Raw genomic sequence first — 19,584 nt, 5'->3', positions numbered from 1 at the left:
GGCAGCCAAATGGGGCAAGTCGCCCCACCCCAAGCATGGGGAGGACAACAGGAAGGCAGCAGGGAGAGCAGGTGGAAGGGGTCAAGAAGCCAGGTCACCGGGCCTCCCAGCCACAAGCCCTGAGCTTCACGTTCCCATGGCCAGGTGTGGCCTTCAGACCCGCAGGAGCCAGCACCAGACGGCGGGCTGATGGTGCCAGGGGAGAACGCCCGCCCAGTGCAGGGCCAGGGCTGCTCCTGGCAGCCCCGCCACAGGGTGAGTGGAGGGGAAGGCCGGCTCTGCAGACCCCCGATCCCTGCTCCCCTCCTCCAGGAGCCCCCACGCCCCAGGGCTGAGCAGAACCTGCGCTCCCCTCACACACACTCACTAGTCCATCAGCTGCACAGGGGCCTAGAGCTCATGTGTCTCCCCTTTGCAGTCCTAGTGTCAGGGCCCGACACAGCTCCGCTAATCAGGACGCAACCTGAAATTCCTGTGCCCTGGCCCAGAGTCACAGGAACCAGTCAGCCCAAGTGGGGTCTGACAGTCTCCAGAACAGATGCCCGGCTGTCCTCACTGGCACCACATCCACCTGAGGCAGCTGGACCTGGATTCTGCCACCAGCCCAGCTCGGTCAGGAGAAGAGCGGGGAGTGTGAGTGACGTGGGTCACTAACAGGCTGGTTTCCATCGGCTCTGAAGCCGCACCTGAAGGTCTCTCTGGAAGAAGTGTGAAAAAGCAGCAGGCCTCACCAAGCACCAGCCGGCCTCATGAGGGGCCTACTCTGAAAGGGCCAGGCTTTCAGGCAAGTGGAGATGCATTTTCTTTACAAGGGACTAATCGCTCCTTCTTTATTGGGCTCTGTCTGGGAGCTGCTGGAAGCCTGGGGAAGCTGCCCAAGTTTGGGGGTGTGAGGAATACTCCGGGACACCCCCGTCTCCACCCCTTCAATGTCAGCTAAGGAGGCCAGCAAGGCCAAGGAGAAGGAAGAGGCAAAAAGTCCCAGCCAGGAAAAGGCAGAGCCCAGCTCTGCTCAGCCACCAGCCCAGGTTCCAGAGCTGCAGGGAGACCCTGGCTTCTAGCAGTGGTGCACGCTGGCCTTCACCCGGGTTGGGGGCCCGGGCCTAGCGCTAGTGTTCTGTGCCCACAGGGAGGACTGCTGGACAGCGAGGATGACCCACACCCCAGCAGCTCCCTCCACCCCAAACGCCTGCCCTGGCGTGCGGCATCAGGGCCAGGGACAAACCGTCCACACGTGCGCTTACTTTCACAAATGTAATCAAGGTTCGGTGGGGTATACATTTGGGAAGATGCCCCAAACATGACCCTGGAGGCTCCCCCTGGTGGAGGCCAGCTCTCAGCCGCCTACGTCGGCTAGAGTCCAAGCCCCAGGCCAGAGAGATGCTGGCCTCCCAAGTTTGGGCTGGGGAGTCAGCGCCTGGGTGCAGGCTGGCTTACGGGACAGCCAAGCTGGGACAGGACAGGTCCTTGCAGCCAAGGCTGGGGCACGGCCTGGGTCTCAGGGCTCAATCCCCGCTGTGCCGGGCTTGGCCTGTCAGCCGGCGGCGCTGGGCCTTACTGGTACGAGTGGCGCTTGGGGGCTTCTTGGTGGAGTTCTGGGCCCGGCTGGGATGTTTCCTCTTGACCTTGCGCCTGTGCGCGTGCAGCGAGGCCGTGAGAGAGGAGATCCTGTGGGAGGGCGGAAGGCTGGTGAGGCTCGGGCCTCAGTCTACCCTGGGGAACAGGGTGCGGGTGGAAGTTTGGGCAGGGGGGTGACTGACGGCCCAGTTCATGTAGGGGAAGTTAGGACAGGCCATGGACGCCATTCCAAAGGCAGCACGCTCTGTCCCCAGAGGGCCTGCCAGCTCCTCAGCTCACAGCAAGAAAGGCCCTTACCCCAGGCACTAGGGGTACCCAGGGTCAGACATTCTCAGAGGGTGGAGGTAGGGGGCAGTGAGGGAGGCTGAGGACCACTTGACAAGCAGAGCAGAGGGCTGCCCAGGGCCCCACACGTGCCCCACACCACCCACCACAGGCACCCTCACAATGCCAGCCACAGCAGCAGGCTCACAGGGGAGGACAGGCCAGGGCTCACCGCTGGGACAGCAGAGGGTCTCTGGACTTCCTGGGTAAGGCTCTGGTCGGCTTCTCCGCGGACGACGCCTCCTCCTCAGACCTGTGCCCAGCCCCTTGCTAAAGAAGCACAGGAAAAGGACGGTCACAGGGAGCGGTGGGTCGAGGGGCCTGGGCACCCTGAGCAGTTGCAGCTCTGTCGCACGGGGGCATGACCTGCCGCCTCCCTCCCCTGGGCCGGGGCTCAGAGAAGGCCGTGGGTGGAAAGGCCACGTGTGCCCTAAAGCAGGGATGACACGGGCAGAGCTGGATTCCAAAGTCCTCCACCACCACAGCCTACAGTGGACACACTCAAACGCTCACAAATGAACGAACTCTAAGATGGAGACGAGACTGGTCTTTGCATCAAACCTTACAGAAGAATAAGCACCAAATACAAGGTGAGTGTGAGCTCAGAAAGGATGTGATAAAGCGGTGGCCCTCGAACTTAAGGACACCGTAACCCATGCTCGGGGCTGTGGTTTACCTGGTGACTGTACGTGCACACGCATATAAACCCCTACGCGACCCAAACACAAGTTTAACTGAAACAAACGTTTCGTAAGACAGCACTTGCTGTGATGCTTTCTGATATTTTCAATGATATTATGTTCCTTTTCTTTAAAAAAAAAAATGCTGCTTGGAACTTGCTATGACTCACACCCCACAGATCAGGGCACAGAGACATACCGTGCAGTGGGAGTGATCACAATCAACCGCTCTCTCAAGGGCTTCTAGTGGATCGACTACTTTTATCCTCCACAGCGACCCCACGAGGCAGCTGCTATCATCAGTGACCCCAAGGTAGTGGTGAAGGGAAGCAGACAAGGCAGAGAGACCTGCCCAGGTTCCCACAGCCACTAGTGGTGGAGCGGGCCTCTGAAGCCCCAGGCTCGGGGCTTTTGTCCAGGCCCTGGAGGGTGCCCCAGAGGAAAGACCTTTTTTTTTTTTTTTTTTTTTTTTTTTGTGGTATGCGGGCCTCTCACTGTTGTGGCCTCTCCCGTTGTGGAGCACAGGCTCCGGACACGCAGGCTCAGCGGCCATGGCACACGGACCCAGCCGCTCCGCGGCATGTGGGATCCTCCCGGACTGGGGCACGAACCCGTGTCCCCTGCATCGGCAGGCGGACTCTCAACCACTGCGCCACCAGGGAAGCTGGAATCCTATGACATGGACCCACACTTAGTGACCCCCTGGCCAGCCAGGCTGCCCCTGTGTCCCTTCTTCCCTGGGGCTGCGAGGGAGACCCACCTCAGGCGGGGGCAGTCCGAGCAGCCGGGCCGCTGAGAGGTCCAGGTTGCTGATGGTGGTCACGGTGACCGTGTGGTTGAGGTGGTCGTACTGCACCGGCTCTGTCTTTGCTGTCACCAGCCGGTCCAGTTCGTCTGCCTCCTCTGTGCAGGTGGGCACAGAGCCAGGCCTCAGCCCCAGGGCACAAGTAAGCAGGCTCCAGCCACCGCCCCCTGCCCCCAGCCCTGGAGTGCAGTGGCCCCCCTGCTCTATCAGAGGGCATCCAGGAAGCCCCCAGCTCCAGAGCCTGGCCTGCAAATGCTGTAAATGACCCCCAACTCTTCCCTTCATGCTCCAGGGAGACCTGAGACCCCCTGGTCCCCCCCAGGACAAAGCTGGAGCCACACCAGGAGCTGCTGCTTCCCCTACCCCTCCACCCCCAGTCCCTCCAGGCCTCAGAAGCTGGCCTTTCTGCTCATGATCGGTTTACCAAGAGGTTTGGATCTCCTCCTGGTCTCTGATCCACTGACATTTAGGGACAGCAGAGGACTACCCCTGGCTGCCAGGTCACCACCAAGACCCCTAAAACAAGGGACGTCAGCTTCTGTGCAGCCCTCACACCCACCAAGGGATAAATAAACTCAGCCTGTTGGCTATTCTCCAGAACAGGCCAAGGATGGGATTACCCAGCGCCTCCTCTCTCTCTGCCAGCATCTTCAAGTATTCCTGGTGGCGCTGAAACCAAAGGGAAGGGAACATGGTGAGTATGGCCTCTCAGCCCAACCTCAGGCAGAGGCACTGCTCACCTCCAGGGTGAGTAAGACCATGACTTGAAGAGAAAGACCAGGAGATCTCACCCTAAACCTTCCCCAGTCCTGGGCCCACAGTGTCTCTATCTGTATAAACTGCTCCCCAGGCCTGCCCACACCTCCCCTCATCCCTGCAGGCGCCCCTTTTCGGGCCATCGAGGCTGCAAGTCCCTTGGGAGTCAGAGGCACCCTCCTGCCCTCTCCCTCTGCACCTCCTCCCGGAGCTTCTTCTGCTCCTCCTTGAGCCGCTTCTTGATCTCCTCAATGGCTGCCTTCTTCCGCTCCACTTTCCGCTTGTGGAAGCCTGTCAGGTACTCCCTACAGCAGAGAGGCAAGAAAGAAAGTCAGGATACAAGGAAAGAAGAGCTTGCTCCACAAAGAGAAAAAAAAAAAAGAAAAAAAACCTAATACTGCACTCACCGTGTGCCAAGCACCATTCCAAAAATGTACACGTTAACTCATGTAATCCTCATAGCAACCTGAGTAGTAGGTACCCATCCCCATTTTACAGATGGGAGACACTGAGGCACAGAGGCAAGGTTACTTGTCCAAGGTCACAGAGAGTGTAAGGTTAGCGAAAGAGAGGGAGATGCTGCCTCTCTCCACTCACTACCCTCCAGGGCTCTCAGCTGCCAGCAACAGGGCCAGGTGGTGGGCACAGGCTGAGGGCCTTTGAACCTAGAACAGGTGAGGATCCCTTCTTCTCTGGCAAACTCCATTATTCAGTGAATTAAGCCACTTCTAGTGGGGCTTTCAAGGCCACCCTCACCCAGACCTCCACGAACTCTCCATTGGACCAACCCCCCATTTGCCCAGGACCCCGCCCCTGGACTCATCTGTAAGTTGTGTTGATGCCACCCTGAGTTTCTTTTTATTATTTATTTATTTATTATTTTTGGCTGCATTGGGTCTTCGTTGCTGCGCGCGGGTTTTCTCTAGTTGAGGCGAGTGGGGACTACTCTTCGTTGCGGTGCGTGGGTTTCTCATTGCAGTGGCTTCTCTTGTTATGCAGCACGGGCTCTAGGCGCGTGGGCTTCAGTAGTTGTGGCACGCAGGCTCAGTAGTTGTGGCTCGCAGTCTCCAGAGCGCACGCTCAGTGGTTGTGGCTCACGGGCTTAGTTGCTCCGCGGCATGTGGGATCTTCCCGGACCAGGGCTCGAATCCATGTCCTCTGCATTGGCAGGCGGATTCTTAACCACTGCGCCAACAGGGAAGTCCCACCCTGAGTTTCTTGATGATGCTTCAGCATTCCCCTCCCTCCCCCTATCTGATCTCAGCCCCTCTCATCTCTCTAGAGCTTGCTGCACCATTCCCATCTGTTCCGGGGCCCAACGCTAGGCTTTTCACTGACCCACTACCATATGCCCAGGTGGCACTCTGAATGGGGGACATGTGATGGGCCGGACGCTAAGGCTTAGGGGTCCGACTCAGGGATCCCGAGGCCTGGCGCGCACACCCCGAAGGAGCTTAGTAATCGCCTGGTGAATAAATGAATTTAAGCCACTCGTTTCATTCACTCATCGTTCATCAAAAACAGCTGAGTCGGCTGTGTGCGGGGCCGCCGGGCTGAGCTACAGAGGTCGAAGCCACCGCTCGGAGACCCGAGCTCTCCGCTCTCGGGCGGCGCGTAGAGCAACGCTAGGCAGGTTGGGGAGCCGAAAGGAGAAGTAAGGGCGGGGCGGACGATTCCATTCCTCTGGGCTGGGGGCCCAGAGCGCCCGCTTCCTTCCGCGGGAGCTTCGCACCACGCCCAGAGGGCGGGACCGGAAGGGCCCTCCGCGTGAGCGTGTGCCAGCGGACCTGGCCTTAGCCTTGCCCGGCGGCCCGAAGAGGATACGGTCCAGCCTTGACACTCACCGCCGCTTCTCCTCGTCGAAGCTCAAAATGAGCCGCGGCCGCCGGCCGTCGCCATCTCGCTTCTTCTTCTTGTTGCGGCCCATAGCGGTGAGGCCTCGGCGGCGCGGCTCCCTCTCACCTGACACTTCCGGGCGTAGCGCTTCCAGCCTCCCGGAAGTGCCCCGCAGAGACGCCCCGCAGTTCCGCTCGTCAGGCCCCGCCTTTTAAAGGGGCCGCCCAGCCCGTCTCCCCGTCCCCCTCTTCTGACTGTAACAGGCAAGATTTCTGCCCTCCCCAACCCACCCCCGCGACTCCCAGCCCCACTCCCTCTCTTAGACTAACAACGGTGAGAGCGAGACCCAGAGGTCCCAGCGCCTAGCACGGTGCCTTGCACATAGTAGGTGCTCAATACAGAGTTATTAGTGAATGGCCAAAGATTGCTGATCCTTCTTTTGATTTGGATGTCAACTCCGTGGTGGTCTCCAAGAGCACGTTTCTGGAGCCAAACTACCTGGATTAGAATCCTGGTACCCCAGTTACAGCTGTATGGTCCTGGACCAGTTGCCTTCACTGTGCCTCAATCACCCTGTTTGTAAAAGAGGACTGATCATAGTGACTTGGTAGGTATTGTAAGGCAGTGGTTTCCAAACGTTGGAGTGCATCAGAATCCCCTGGAGGGTTTGCTGAAACCCAGATCGCTTGGGCCCACCCCAGAGTTTCTGATTCAGCAGTTCTGGAGTGAGCCCCAGAATTTGCACTTCAGGCAAGTTCTCAGGTGATGCTGATGTTGCTGGTCCACAGACCAAATTTTGAGAACCCTGATTGTGAGGGATAAGTGTGTTATGTAGCGTGTATGTATAACATAACACATGCCACACATGTGTTTGCTACACAAGCCATCACCCCTGTCTGTGCCTCAGTTCCCCAAGTATGGAGTTGGGATGTAGTAACACATCCTCTACTAAAAAGGAGGGCACGAATGTGAAGGCAGTAAGTAAAACACCTGAAGGGGAATTTTAGTAGCTGGGATTGTGAGCCTGAATCCCCCATTCTTGACTCATCTGTGCTGGGTACTGCAGACAAGCTGCTGCCCTTGCCTTTAAGGACTCTCGGGTCCACAGGGTCAATGATCATTATAGTCCAGGGGATGACACCTCTGCTGTGAGATGCATGGGGGACTGGAGGAGCTCAGGGTTGGCTCTTCCAGTGTGGAAGGCTTCCCAGAGGAGGTGACCACAGAACAGTCCGAGAGTGCAGATAACAGACTCTCAGGACCCAATGCTCTTCTTTGACAAGTGACTGGAGCCCAGAGAGCAAGTAAGCACACACATATTGAGTGCCTACTGTGTGCCAGGCACGCAGAGAAGGCAACTGTTATCTCAGAGAGGGGAAGCGACTTGTCCAGGGTTACACTGCTGTTCTTTGGTAAAGCTGAGACTTGACCTGGGTCACTGGCCTCATGGCCCAGCATCCTGGGGCGCTGGCCTGAGGGATCACTCTCCCAGTAGCAGCACACCCCCTCCGGAGGGCAAGATGCAGACCCTGACCATGAGTTTTGAAAGGAGCTAGGCACACAGTAGGTACATCTCTCCATGAATGTTGAACCCATTCCACAAGGGTCCTCCGCCTGGGGGATTCCACGTTGGGCACTGAGAGGAAGTTATCCTCAAATACAGGGCACAGCGGGGGGCTTCAGGGTGATGAACAACTGCCCCTCTGCCCCTCTGCTACCCCCTAGTGGCCATGTCCCATGCCACCCTTGGCACCCTCCTCCTGGGAGGAATCATTGCCTTGGATGCAGTGATACCCCCCAAAAAGATGCCCAGCGAGCCACCTCCTGTGGAGGTTCAGAGAGAAGTGACTTAAGCAAAGTCACCCCATTATTAAGTGGTGTGCAGCATCATCCTCAATTGCTGCCCTGTGTGTGGAGTGGTTCTGCCCTCCCGGAGCTTCCAGTCAGGCGCAGAGACTGGGGACGGAGTAAGGAGACACCTGCTTATGCAGGACCTCATGTGGGGAGCTCTGTACAGTCCGCCCTCACAGCCCACCGGGCCCGAGCTGCCAGCCCACGAGTGGTTCAGGGACGTCACATCTGTGAAAGCTCCCAGGGCAGAGTGAAGCCCGCCACTTCGGGCAGGTGCTGTTGCTCCAAACTCTTCCCTGGGAGTTCCAGGTCCCCTTTACTCCAGGAAAAGAGATGCAGGACTGGCAACCCCACCCAGATTCCAAAAGCTTGAGAGCCATTTACTGCAACTCATGGTCTAAAACACTTCCCTTTTTAAGTCAGTTTCTCCTTGACATTATTTTTATGTTTATTGAGCACCTGCTGTGTGCCAGGCACAGCAAGAGGTGGTACGTTCTCCGTAACAGAAATGATGATGTAGATGATGAGCCAGAAGAATAACGGCAGCTGCCATTAATTTAGCTCTTTACACGATTATCTATTTTGAGGTATGAGTTCCATTTTAATGAGGCCCAGAGATGTGCAGTCACTTACCCAAGGTCACACAGACAAGAAGAGCAAGTGCTGAGGGTGAAGCTTGAGTGGTCTAAGGGCAGAACTCTGCTTAGTTTCTCTGGACCCAGTTTCACAGGCTCTTGAGACACACCGAGTCTTAGAAGAGGCAAAGGGAACCAACAGTTATGGAGCTCCTACTATGTGCTAGGCACAGTGTAGTTCTCTACGTTATCTCAGCTGATCCTTGCAGCGGCCGCACAGGGTGGATACTAGTACTAATGCAATTTGATAGATGAGGAAACAGGTTCAGAGAGGTTGATTAACTGCTCCAAGGCCACACAGTGATAGAGCTGGGGTTTGGACACAAGTCTGTCTGACTCCGAGCCCAATTTCTTTCCTCCACTGCCAGTGGTCTCTCTCCTTATCTGCCCCAGGGCTTTCCTCTGCCTGGTTGGAGTCCCAGTCCTGGAGTATTGCTGAGTTCCGCCAGTGTAGAGAGAATAAGTGGGATCAGAGAAAGGCAGTCAAGAAGACACTTTCTCTGATGTCCAGCAGAGGGCGCCCCTCCACAGCCAGACTTCCAAAGCTGTTTCTCTCTGGGTGGCCAGTCGGGTGCCCCAGGAAGGCCTGGAGATCGAGTGTGGCTCATGGCAGCTCCCAGCCTTTGCACTCCATCCTTCTTGGCCCTCTTATAGAGATGTGTCCTCCAGCAGACCCACTGAGATGGGAATCACCCACCCAAAAAGGCCAGGTGAAAATAATGACCCCCATTTTATGGATGAGGAAACTCAGACTTGGGGGTGGAAGAGACCTACCCAGGGTTCCACAGCTAGTGCTGGCTGTCCTGGAGAGTGAGATTTGCCAAGCTCCCACCCAAGACATACCTCAGGAGACTGCCTTGGGGGTTGGGGGTGCCTACTGAGGTCCTGATTCCAAGCCATCTTGGAACATTGGCTCAGTTCCCAGGGGCTGTTTCCCAGGGAGATAGGAGGCCCTACAGCAGGAAGCAGAAGGGAGAAGGTGCAGGGGCGTGGTCGGTCTGCAGCGTTGCCCAGCTATCAGCTCATGTCCCATCACTTGCAACAAGTGAGTGTGATTGCCCTCCAAGGTAACGGAGCCTGGCTGGTCTTGGAAAACACGTCCTCTGGAAACCAGCAGAGGAGAGGCTCATGGAGGGCTCATCTCAGGGAGAGTGAGTCTCCCGCACTCTCCGTCAGGGAACAGGCTGTGTGCAGCAGGAGGTGTCTGAGAACCTGAAGGCGGGGCTTCAAGTCGGCCCACCTGCCTCTACTTGTAGGTTCTCTGCAGGGGCTGGCGTATCCTGCCACCGACCCCAATTCCTCCTATACAGAAACGGGCCAGCAGGTGGCGCCAGGGCCATCGCCCAAGCCCATCTTCCCTGTGTTGGGTTGAGGGTCCTGAGGAGGGCCACAGAACCCGAGTTTCCAGACTAGCACCCTGGTTGCCCTTACACTGTAGCACTGAGGTGTGCGGCCTGGCGCCACAAAGCTGGGATGCCTGGGGAGCCCCAGAAGGCTCAGCTGGGCCTGGTAGAGACCAGGGAGTCATCACTCAGAGCCTGTTTACTCCCCTTCAGATTGGGGGGATAAGATCTCAAGAGGTAGTGCGGCAGCGACGGGAAACACTATCCACTGCGTGTGTACGTTGTGCCAGGCCCTACACTCATCCTCCATCACGCACGTCATTTCATCCTCACAACAGTCCCACGGTAGTCTCCGTGCTGTCATCCCCCTCATATAAATGAATAAACCGAGGCTCAGAGAGGTCAGTTAAGGCCCACAGGGGCACACAGCTGGTCTCCCTGCACTGTCTGAACCAGATCTCTTTCTAGTTCATGAAAACAAATGAGAGGGGCCCCAGGTATTCCTTCCACCTCCCCAGATACCATGGCATGAATCAGTCTGTCCTTGCCTCTCTTGCCGTTTTCGTTTATTTCAACATCTTTTGTGCATCTACTGTGTGCTGGGGCCCAGTGAGTTGGGAGCTGTTTGAGGGCAGTGACTGGCTCTTATTTAGCACTGAGCCCCTCGCTGTGTATTGAGCTCTCTGTTCAGCCCAGGGGACCCAGGAGAACAAGATGTCACTAGCACTTAAGAGGTATGCATCGAGGGAATTCCCTGCCGGTCCAGTGGTTAGGATTTGGCGCTTTCACTGCCATGGGCCCGGGTTCGATCCCTGGTCGGGGAACTAAGATCCCACAAGCCGCACGGTGCAGCCAAAAAAAAAAGGTATGCATGCACTGAGGCAGTGAATGGAAGTGAAGAGGGGCAGAGCCTGGGGGAGTCGGCGGAACCCTCCTCTTCCACACCCACACACACAGGAGGCTGGTTCAGGGGGAGCAGAGGCAGCTGCCTTTATTGGGGGCCATGGGCCGGCTGGCTTCACTCAAAGGCCACGCACTTGATCTTGAAGTCGCCATCGGCCGCCAGGTAGTTGATGGCCTCCAGGTTGAGGCGGTTGGGGAACTTGAAGTCGTATCCACCAGGCAGCTGGATGGTTAGGTCTGCCTGGTCGAAGGAGACGCACACCTGGGCGTGGAGAGGGGTAGTGAGCATGTGGACCCCATAGCGGGAGCCTCGGCCCTGCAGCCACGGCCTGCAGGTCCTAGGCCCCCCCAGAGCCCTTTCCTCACGTAGCCCTAACAACAGCCCCGCTTCATGGTGAGGCCCTGAGGTTGGGAGAGGGGATGATGCTCACCGAGGATCACACAGCAGGTGACGGGAGGGAGGGGAGGTGGGGAGGGAGGGGAGGGAGGCAGGGTGGGGCCCAGGTCTCTAGCCACTCAACCCAGCTCTGCCCCAGCCCAGCCAGGGCCCTGACCCCACCCCAGGCCCCAGCCCACCTCCACAACACTTCCAGGCTGGAAGGGGAAGACGGACTCCCGCTGCTCAGCCCCCCAGGCCCCGCCATCCTTGCTGTTACACACGATGGTGTTGGTGTCCCCATGCGCGTTGAAGCGGGGGTTGAAGTGCAGGCACAGGTTGTTGCCATCTTTGCCCAGGTTCAGCACGAAGCTAGGGGATAGCGGGTGGGCTTGAGGCTGCCCCCGCCCGCTGCAGCCCCCTCAGACAGACCAGTCTGTGCCGCTCAGTGCACATGAATGGACCTCACCGGGGGAACGCATGGAGCCAAGAGGAAGGAAACCTGGATTCTAGCTGTGCCCTGCCACCTCCTTGCTGTGTGACCTTGAGCAAGTCCCTGCTCCATCTGGTTCTCACTTTCCATATCTGCACAGTGGGGGCTCCACAGGAAGTATCTCTTAAGGGCCTTGCTATGCTGACAGCCAGGACTCTTGTAGACATGAATTTGTGTCCCTGCCCGTTTGGTCAAGGTCAGAGACTCCCTCCAGATGGTGACCTCTGGGAGGGCAAGGGTCCTGTCTGTCTTGTCCATCTCTGTATCTCTGGTGTGCAGCATGATGCGTGACACACAGTAGGTGCTCTGTAACCGTGGGGCGGATGAACGAATAACAATAATACATTTGCTGAGTCGAGGTAACAGCAAGGCCTCCCTCTGAGGATTTAGAAAGAATGACATGAGCAGTGCATATGAAGCGTGCGGCTCTTTATACTGTCAGCTGGTCATCAACGTGTGAGATGACCCAGCATTTCACCTCCACACAACCTCCCCCCTCCATTAACTGATTAACAAACGAGGCTCAAGGCGGTTGGTTGACTGGTCCAAGCTCACAAGGCTGCGGAGAAACTAGGCCAGCTGGCCGAATGAATGATGAGTTAAGGAAGGACCGAAGGAGTGAAAAGTCGAGAGTGAAGAGCGCAGGATACACAGACCTCAGAGGGCGGGCAGCGAGGGTGACACCCTTTCATTCCCTCTCCCCGCCCCCCTCAGCCTCTGGTCCCGCCCACAGCAGTGGGGAGGGGAAGGCCAGCCGAGGCAGATGACGAGGCCGCAGCTGGTTTAGTTTAAGGGGGCGACAACGGTGCGGGCGTCCAGACTCCGCGGAGGAAGTGACTCACCCAGAAGACGTAGCCTCAGCAGCCGCCGACATTAACCCCGCCCCGCCGGAGGGAGGAGCCGGGCCCGGCCAGCCACGCCCCTGCCAGACGCGGGGCGGGACCCTTGAGCTCCAGCCCCCGCCCCTGCCGCCCGCCGCCCCCGCCGTCGTCCCCTCACCTCTTGGCGTCCGGGGGCACCTCGCCCCGCACTCTGAGGCACTCCCCAGCTTTGAGATTCAGGTTGCTGGCGACCAGACCCTGCGCAGACAAGACCCCGCCCAGCCGGGTTAGAGGACGCAGGGTGGGAGGGTGGGAGGTCGTGCCCCCTGCCGGGAAGACCAGGCCTGCTCTGACCTGGCCGACCCGAAGGCTCAGGAACCCGGCTGCAAGTTCTAGACTCTCCTTCTTTGTGTGCTGCTGGGCAAGTCCCTACTCCCAACTGGGTCAGTTTCTTGTCTGTAACATGACTGAGGTTCTAGAAGACAGGATCTAAAAGTTTCTGCGGTTTAGCCCGGGGATTTTAGATGCAGAGTAGCCTGGGAGGTGGAGTGCTGTGCTCCATCGCCTCATTGAATAGATGGAGAGGACCAGGCTCCAAATGCGTCACACTGCGAGTTGGGGGCAAAGGAAGGTGAGTGAGGCGTCTGCCCCTCTGCTGGAGAGGAAGAGGCCTGGGGCTGGGCCATCCCCCACCATCCCCTTCAAGCTCCTCTGTGCAGAGAGGGCCAGGGGCTGGAGAGGAGGCCCCTAAGGAGCACAGCTAGACCCCTCTAAGAAGGGAGAGCAGCCCAGGGCAGGAGCCTGCAACCTGGCTGGCTCGGGGTTAACAAGAGCCAGCGCAAAGCTTCACTGGTGTGAGTGGTTCCTCCTGCCAGAAACTTGAATCCTTTCCCTAGGGGCCTGCAGAAGATTCTTGCTGCCTTCTTGCTCCTTTATCACAGCCCCCACCCCCCAGCTTGGAGGAATGGTTGAGCGGGAATTCCCCCAGCCCCCACCTGACCAGCCTGGACAGAATCACCCGCCCTCGGCTAACCCAGGCAGGCTCCCTCCCGGCAGCCTGTCTCAGATCCTGGCGACTTTTACAGCTCTGGAGCAGAGGGTGACTCTGCCCTGGCCCAGTGACAGGGACAGCTGCAGGGGGGAGGGGACAGGAGGCTCTTTGGGGGGAAGGGGGAAGGGATAGGGGCCTGGGCGCCCTCAAAATGCCCCACTCCACCTCCAGTCGGCCACACCCTTCCCACTCCCACTTCTCAGAGAGCTGCAGAACGTCAGCCCTTGGCTGTCAGACCCTGGAGGAATCCAGAAAATTCTTAAGCCAGAGAAGGCCTTGGGGAAGCATGGAGCCCACCCCCATTTTACAGACACGGCCACTGAGGCCCAGAAAAGACACTTGTTCAAGGCCACGCCACAAGAACTAGAACCCAGATCGTGATCTGCCCTCACTCTGCCTGGCTGTCTGCCCCCACGCCATCTGTGGGCCTTGGGGTGGGGTCCCCATACTCACACAAGCCATGATTGAGGAGAGGAGGATGTTCCTGGGACTTGGGGACCAGCTGTCTGAAGACTACCCGAGAGATGGGCCACAGCCCGCTCCCACCCTTTTAACTGGACCAGACCCGGGTGAGTCCCGCCCCCTGGACGCTGAGCCAATTGTAACTCAGAAGGGAGATGGGGGCCACGGGAGGCGGAGTCAATGGAATTTTGAAGCCAGTTCTGGAGCAGAGATGACCAATCAGAGTGGAGACCCCCCCATTCCTTCTTAGCCACTCCCCCAAGGTCCAGGCTCCACCTCCCATTCTCTTACCCCTTCCCAAAATTATGCTGTGGCAAAGAATGGGGGAAGCCAGTGGAAAATAGTTTGAGGATGAGCTAGGCCCAAGAGTTGGCTGGAAGAGGCCCAGGGCCAGCTATCTGAGCTCAGGGGGTCCCCCGTAGAAGGCGGCTGAGGAGGTGCAGTGTCCTTCAAGAATTAGATCTGGGGTTCGTGAGGCTGCTCCCTGGCAGGGGCCAGGGCGTGGCCCGCTCTGGGCGCCTCTGCAGAGGACCCAGGACCCATTAACCACAAAGCCCTGGCCCCGCCTGGGCCTCCTCCGGGCCTCCCCCGGAAGCAGAGATTGCGGCTGCTGCTCGTGCTCCTCACTAGCGCTAAAGAAAGGCTGGGCCGTTGCCAGGCTTGAGGCTGCCGCCTAGGCTCAGGGCTCAGGCCTCAGGCTTCGTTCTGCCCTCCCGAGGGGTCTGCCGGGGATCCTCCAAAAGCCCCTGCCTGACAGCCTCTGGCCTGTCCGAGAGGGTCAGGCCTGGGAGGGGGCCCAGGGTGAGCCAGGCCATGAGGGGATGGGGTCCCCGCTCTGTGCACCCCCATCCACTCTCCTCACATTTCTCCCTCTGACACCCGGCACAGCTTTCCCTTTCCCCATCTGTTTAGCAGATATTTTACTGAGTACCTACTATGTGCCTGGCCCTGAGCTAGCCTCAGAGGATTCAAAGATGAAGCCCTCAGTCCCTGTTCTCAAGTAGCCCACTGTTGGGGCAGAATCTGGCCATGAACCTAATTAAGAAGTAGCATGATGCAGGCTCTGAGGGAAGTCATGAGCGAGCATCTTGGTGGGATGGTCCAGAATGGGAAGAAGGTGGGTCTTGAAGGATGGGTGAAGAAGCAGGGACTGGCATTCCAGCGTGGGCAAAGGCTCAGAAATGAGAAGGCACAAGTCTGGGGAACAGTGAGCATCTGGGCATGGCTGGAGTTTAGGGTGTGCTGGGGAAAGATGGGGCATAAGGGTGGGAAGCCAGCGGTACCTGGATCATGAAGGGCCTCACTGAGGGGTTTGGGCATTGTTTTATCTGAGGGTGCTGGGGAGCCACCGAAGGTTATAGGAAGACTGAGTATTGAGGCCAGATTTAGGCTGCAGGGAAAATCACTGCAGCAACAGAGTTGAAGGTGGGTTGGAGGGGTGCTCACCCCACACTCAGAAACCAGGTAGAAGGAGGAGTGTGGGGACCACTGGGTGAGGTGGGGGGCTTGCTAAGAGAGTTATCAACAGGACCGCCTTCACATCACTGTCCCCCTTCTGAAATCACCAGCACTGAAGAGGGAAGATGTGGACCGGGGGTGACTCACATCTGGAGCAAACCCGCCCTGCCCAGCACTGCCTCCCCAGACCCCACCTTCCTCCAGATGACTGAAACCCACGCTGGCACAGGAGGAGAGGGGCTGCCGGGGGCTGAGAGGCAGGCCCAGAGAGGTTGGGTCGCACCCCTTGCGAGCCCCTCATCCCTCCTCCTAGACCAAGCCAGCTGCCACGGAAGCCAACCACAGAGCTTCACTTTTTCCTCCAGGGCCTCCCCCAAACCTCAGCATTAGGGAGGGGTGGCTGGGGCCTAGCTCCACTGCCTTTCCTCTGTGCTTCCCCTCTGAGGCCCACAGACACTCTCTCTGCCTGGTCAAGGAATGGGAGCATTTCAGGAAGAGTCCAGGACCAAGGCCAGAGGTGCTTCAGACGCAGTTGTTGCTGTGACTGCCATCAGGTGGGCCTGGCTGGCTGTTCCAACCCAGTAGTTGGGCTCTCAGGGCCTCAGGAGCTGCTCCTCCATTCTTCCCCCAACCTGGAAGACGGATCCAGCACCAGGAAGTGTTTGCTGTTGGATGAGGGGCTGCTTTACTCCTCTCTGGCATCTGGCCTGTCAAGGGCTGGTAGAGAGATGGAATGGCAGGGTGACAGGGTGTATAGGCTCCCGAAAAGGCCCCTTTGGGAGTCTGGAGACTTGGGTTCTGGTTCTAGCCCTGCCACGCTCTCCCCAGGGCATCCTGGCAAGCTGCTTCTCCCTGCTTGCCTCAGTCTTCCCATCTGTGAATTGGGGATGTGCAACCCTGCTCTCCTGCATAAGGTTAGTACAAGGTGGAGTTCAGGTCTGTTGTACTTAATAGATGATTATTTTTTTCATAGAGTCTTAGAAGGTTTTAGCCTTCCTCTTGTCTCTTCTCCCAGGCTGAGTTCACCTTCCTGGGTCAGCACTTCTGGGAGGCCTCCCTCTCACCACCCCCCATCCCTCGGCAGTCTCCTCCTGCCTAGGCTGCGGTGGGGAGTCTCTCCAGAGTCCAGTGTCCCCTATAACAGGGGCCGCAGTTTTCCTGAGGCAGGGACCAGGGACAAGGTGCATTGTGTGCCCCCTGCCCCCATCTTGGGGCCTCCTATTGGTGGCGCCTACTTATCTGTCAGGCCCTGTGCCCGGCGCCTCACTTTCATACATTATCTCATTTCGTCTTCACCTCCTTCCTGAAGCGGGCCACCGGGGTGAAACTTCTGCACAGGGAAGCTGCTCTGGGGCCCTGAAATGAAGCCGACGTTAGAATCAGAGAAGAGGGACAAGTCCTGATTTGGGGGCTACCTGGCTATGACTGTAGCCTTGGTCCTTGTCCTCCCTGAACCTGTATCCAGGCCTGGAAGGTGGGAATGTTACCCATCTTGGAGGGTAGCAGGAGTGTAATCCTCTGGCTGCTTGGAGGATTACAGGAGTGATGTGAGAGGGGCTGCACGTCAGCTCTGTCTCCTGCACCCCCCAAGGCCAAGGGCACCCACCCCAGGGACTCTCCTCCTCCTCACTGGCCTGCCGCAGAGGCTGCGAGCTCTCTGGAATTCCTGCATCCTACAGGCTGGTGCTATGGGCTGGACCTTGGCTGCTGCCATGAGAAATGAGCTGAGCTTGTCCAGACAGGGGATCCAGGCCAGCATGGCCCTTCCCAGCCTGCCGACTCCTGCCCTGCCGCCATGAAGGCCGCGCCTCCTCCAGCTGGCCATGGTGGAGAGGGCTGCCAGGCCCACTGAGACACCATCCACACCCCCAGGCAACCTGGCTGGCCCAGCTGGGGAAAATGTGGGTGGTCAGAGCCTCCAGAGCTCCTTCATTTAATGATGCAGAGACCACCCAGAGAGCGTGGCCACGTGACCAGGGTCACACACGGGGCTAGCGCTGCAGCCCTTTCATCTGCCGAGCCAAGGAAAGAACACTGTGGTCCGGGGATACCTGGACTTCAAAATGATCTTTTCCTCCTGCTCCATGAAGGAAGGACTAGTTGGGGGATGCGCCCAACTTCAGATACTTTTCCAAGCAGTTTGTGCTGGAGCCCGCCTCCCCACTTACCCGCTCATCCAGTGCCACCTCCTTGCCTTTGCTTATGCTGTTCCACCTGCCCCAGACAGCCACCTCCCCAAACACAGTACACTCGGTCACTTTTGCCTTCCCACCTGGCGTTTGTCCCCCTCTGAACACAGGCCCCAGCTCGCCTTTGGGGAACCACTCCTCCTCTCATATGAGGGCTGGATGGGGTCCAGACCCTGTCATTAGCTCTCCAGGGCTCAGGCATGAGTCTTTTTTATTTTTTAAAACGTTTTGGGGGATGTGTGACAATTATAGACTCAGAGGAAGCTAAGACATTTTTAAAAGCTTAGAAAATATTTGAGACTTGAGGAAAAAAATGTGTTGGCCCCAAAATTCTAAGACTGAAGAGCTGAAATTAATGAATGTTTACTGTGCTCAAACCTAACACTTGGTAGTCATAAAAATTGTATTACCTTGAAAACAATTTTGTGGGTTGAATTTTCTTCGTAAGTGTGCCCAGTTCTCTCTAGAGGTCGGTCACTGCTAAATTAGATCCCCATAGCCAAATAATGTCTAAAACAAAAGCATAAAAATATTTGGGAAAATGTATAGCAAAAACTCCCCATAAATATATTTAATGGGGGCTGTAGGTACATTTTAATGTTTTCTATAATGTGCTTGGGATCTGTGTATCAGGAGAGTTTGGGGCTGCAAATAACAGGAATCTCAACGAAGACTGCTTGAAAATTAAGGAAAATTCACATACCAAGCAGTCTGGAGCTAGGAGGTTTCCGTGGTAGGTTAATTCAGTGGCTCAAAGAAATCAAAGATCTGGGCTCCTGCATGATCATGGATTGTGGCCATGTAGACAGTCCTTGCTCTTCTGCACAACCACAATCCACAATTCATCCTTGCTCTTAGGACAGACAAGCTAAAGGATTTGGGATGAACTGACTTCACATCTGCAACAGACACTTGAATGAGTCAGTTAAAAAATGTGAAGAGGGCTTCCCTGGTGGCGTAGTGGTTAAGAATCTGCCTGCCAATGCAGGGGACGCGGGTACGTGCCCCGGTCCGGGAAGATCCCACATGCTGCGGAGCGGATGGGCCTGTGAGCCATGGCCGCTGGGCCTGCGCGTCCGGAGCCTGTGCTCCACAACAGTGAGAGGCCCGTGTACCGCAAAATAAATAAATAAATAAATAAATAAAATAAAAAAGAGATATTGGATCGGCCAAAAAGTGAACGATCTTTTTGGCCAACCCAATATATACAGAGCAATTAAGCAAATCGGACAAATATGAACAACTGGGAATCTAGGTGAAGGGCACATGAGTGTTCATTGTGCTGCTCTTGCACCTTTTCTGTTGGTTTGAAACGTTTCTAAATTAAAATTTGGGGAGTGTGACATAAGAAATGTATATTTGGTCCATGACCCTAGTTCCTGACACAGAGTTCCTAAATCCTTTGGAATTTCCTAAGTGATATGGGGGCCTGAAAGAGCATCTTTTGTTCTAACATTTTGGTCTCTGACCCCAGTTCCTGAAACAGAGCTCCTAAATCCCTTGGAATTTCCTGGGTGATAGGGTCTTCTTTTGTTCTAATGAGGTGACTCTTGGTGGGTACCTGGATGGCTTCAGGAGGGGGGCTGGTCACCAGAAAGACCAAGCAGTGATCAGAAGAAGCTTGTAACTTTCAGCCCCGCCCCCCATCCTCCAGGGAGGGGCGAGGGACTAGAGACTAACGATCAATCATGCCTATGTGATGAATCCCCTCCATGAGCATCCCCAAACCACACAGTTTGGAGAGCTTCTGGTTTGGTGAACACATCCACATGCTGGGAGGGTGGCACACCCTAACCCCATGGGAACAGAAGCCCCTCACTTTGTACCCTCCAGGACCTCACGCTATGTATATGTCTTCATCTAGCTGTTCATCCGTAAGCTTTACCATATCCTTTATTATATAATAAAACCGTATTCGTAGTGTTTCTCGAGTTTTGTGAGCTGTTGTAACAAATGATCAGACCTGAGAAGGGAGTTGTGGGAGCCTCTGATTTATAGCCAGTTGGTCAGAGTGCCAGGTGAT

The 19,584-nt window shown here is 56.8% G+C and overlaps 2 protein-coding genes across 3 annotated transcripts; both read right to left on the bottom strand.

The window, feature by feature from the left end:
* Nucleotides 1-1,244: 1,244 nt before the first annotated feature.
* Nucleotides 1,245-6,105, bottom strand: NOL12 (nucleolar protein 12). Of its 2 annotated transcripts, none has more exons than XM_079715638.1 (6): nucleotides 5,988-6,105; nucleotides 4,343-4,448; nucleotides 4,008-4,056; nucleotides 3,290-3,485; nucleotides 2,075-2,155; nucleotides 1,245-1,668 (listed from the first exon to the last, which is right to left on the bottom strand). In XM_079715638.1, the coding sequence occupies exons 1-6, from the start codon at nucleotides 6,068-6,070 to the stop codon at nucleotides 1,506-1,508; spliced, it is 678 nt and encodes a 225-aa protein (XP_079571764.1). In that variant the 5' UTR covers nucleotides 6,071-6,105; the 3' UTR covers nucleotides 1,245-1,505. The 2 variants fall into 2 exon arrangements, with proteins under 2 accessions (XP_079571764.1, XP_079571763.1); XM_079715637.1 differs by having other exon boundaries at nucleotides 2,075-2,172; nucleotides 3,343-3,485.
* Nucleotides 6,106-10,773: 4,668 nt separating this feature from the next.
* LGALS1 (galectin 1) lies at nucleotides 10,774-13,988 on the bottom strand. Its single transcript, XM_079714393.1, has 4 exons — nucleotides 13,906-13,988; nucleotides 12,580-12,659; nucleotides 11,288-11,459; nucleotides 10,774-10,973 (listed from the first exon to the last, which is right to left on the bottom strand). Exons 1-4 carry the CDS (start codon nucleotides 13,912-13,914, stop codon nucleotides 10,827-10,829), a joined length of 408 nt encoding a protein of 135 aa, XP_079570519.1. The 5' UTR covers nucleotides 13,915-13,988; the 3' UTR covers nucleotides 10,774-10,826.
* Between the last annotated feature and the right edge of the window lie 5,596 nt (nucleotides 13,989-19,584).

This window comes from Hyperoodon ampullatus, assembly GCF_949752795.1.
Source record: "Hyperoodon ampullatus genome assembly, chromosome: 11".
NCBI lineage: Eukaryota > Metazoa > Chordata > Mammalia > Artiodactyla > Ziphiidae > Hyperoodon > Hyperoodon ampullatus.
Note: the sequence above shows the minus strand (reverse complement) of the source record. Positions and strands in the feature narration are given on the sequence as shown.